General features: G+C 66.1%; 1 protein-coding gene across 1 annotated transcript in view; it reads left to right on the forward strand.

Moving 5' to 3' along the window:
* Positions 1-281: 281 nt before the first annotated feature.
* ANO9 (anoctamin 9) overlaps positions 282-449 on the forward strand; it is a gene marked incomplete at both ends in the record, with an annotated part of 10,443 nt that continues 10,275 nt past the window's right edge. Inside the window, one exon of the mRNA XM_010138191.1 lies at positions 282-350. Coding sequence (XP_010136493.1) covers positions 282-350 — 69 coding nt within the window. The remainder of the gene's footprint in view (positions 351-449) is intronic.

Consider the following 449-nt stretch of genomic DNA (forward strand, 5'->3'; position numbering starts at 1 on the left):
GGGTCTGGGGGGTTTTCCCTCCCCTGGGACCCCCGTGCCATCAGTGCGAGGCAGTACATGAGCTCAGAGGCGGCTCACACGCCCAGGGCAGCAGGGCAGCAGCCAGCTGGTCCCTCCAGGACCCCTCAACGTGAAGACGTACCTGGCCCGGTGCCTGCAGCAAGGGCTGACCCGGGGCATCGCGACACCGTCCCGCCGGTTGCGGGGAGGGTTCGCACTGTGCCCAGAGGCGGCACCTCCCAGGAGCCCCCTGCAGCCCCCGCTGCTTTTCTCTTCCGCAGGATGAAATTCTGTTGACTCCCTGCAGAAGTCCCCTTCTTGTCGTGGACTCGGAGCCGCTTGCCCCTGCGGTAAGCTTTGCTTCCTCTGCGCTCACAGCGAGTTCAGCACCGCCCAAAGAGGGGAGCGGGGCAGTGTCTAGGCAGCAGCTGCCTCAGTTTCCCCATCCC

This window comes from Buceros rhinoceros, unplaced genomic scaffold, assembly GCF_000710305.1.
Source record: "Buceros rhinoceros silvestris isolate BGI_N320 unplaced genomic scaffold, ASM71030v1 scaffold27936, whole genome shotgun sequence".
Taxonomy (NCBI): Eukaryota; Metazoa; Chordata; class Aves; order Bucerotiformes; family Bucerotidae; genus Buceros; species Buceros rhinoceros.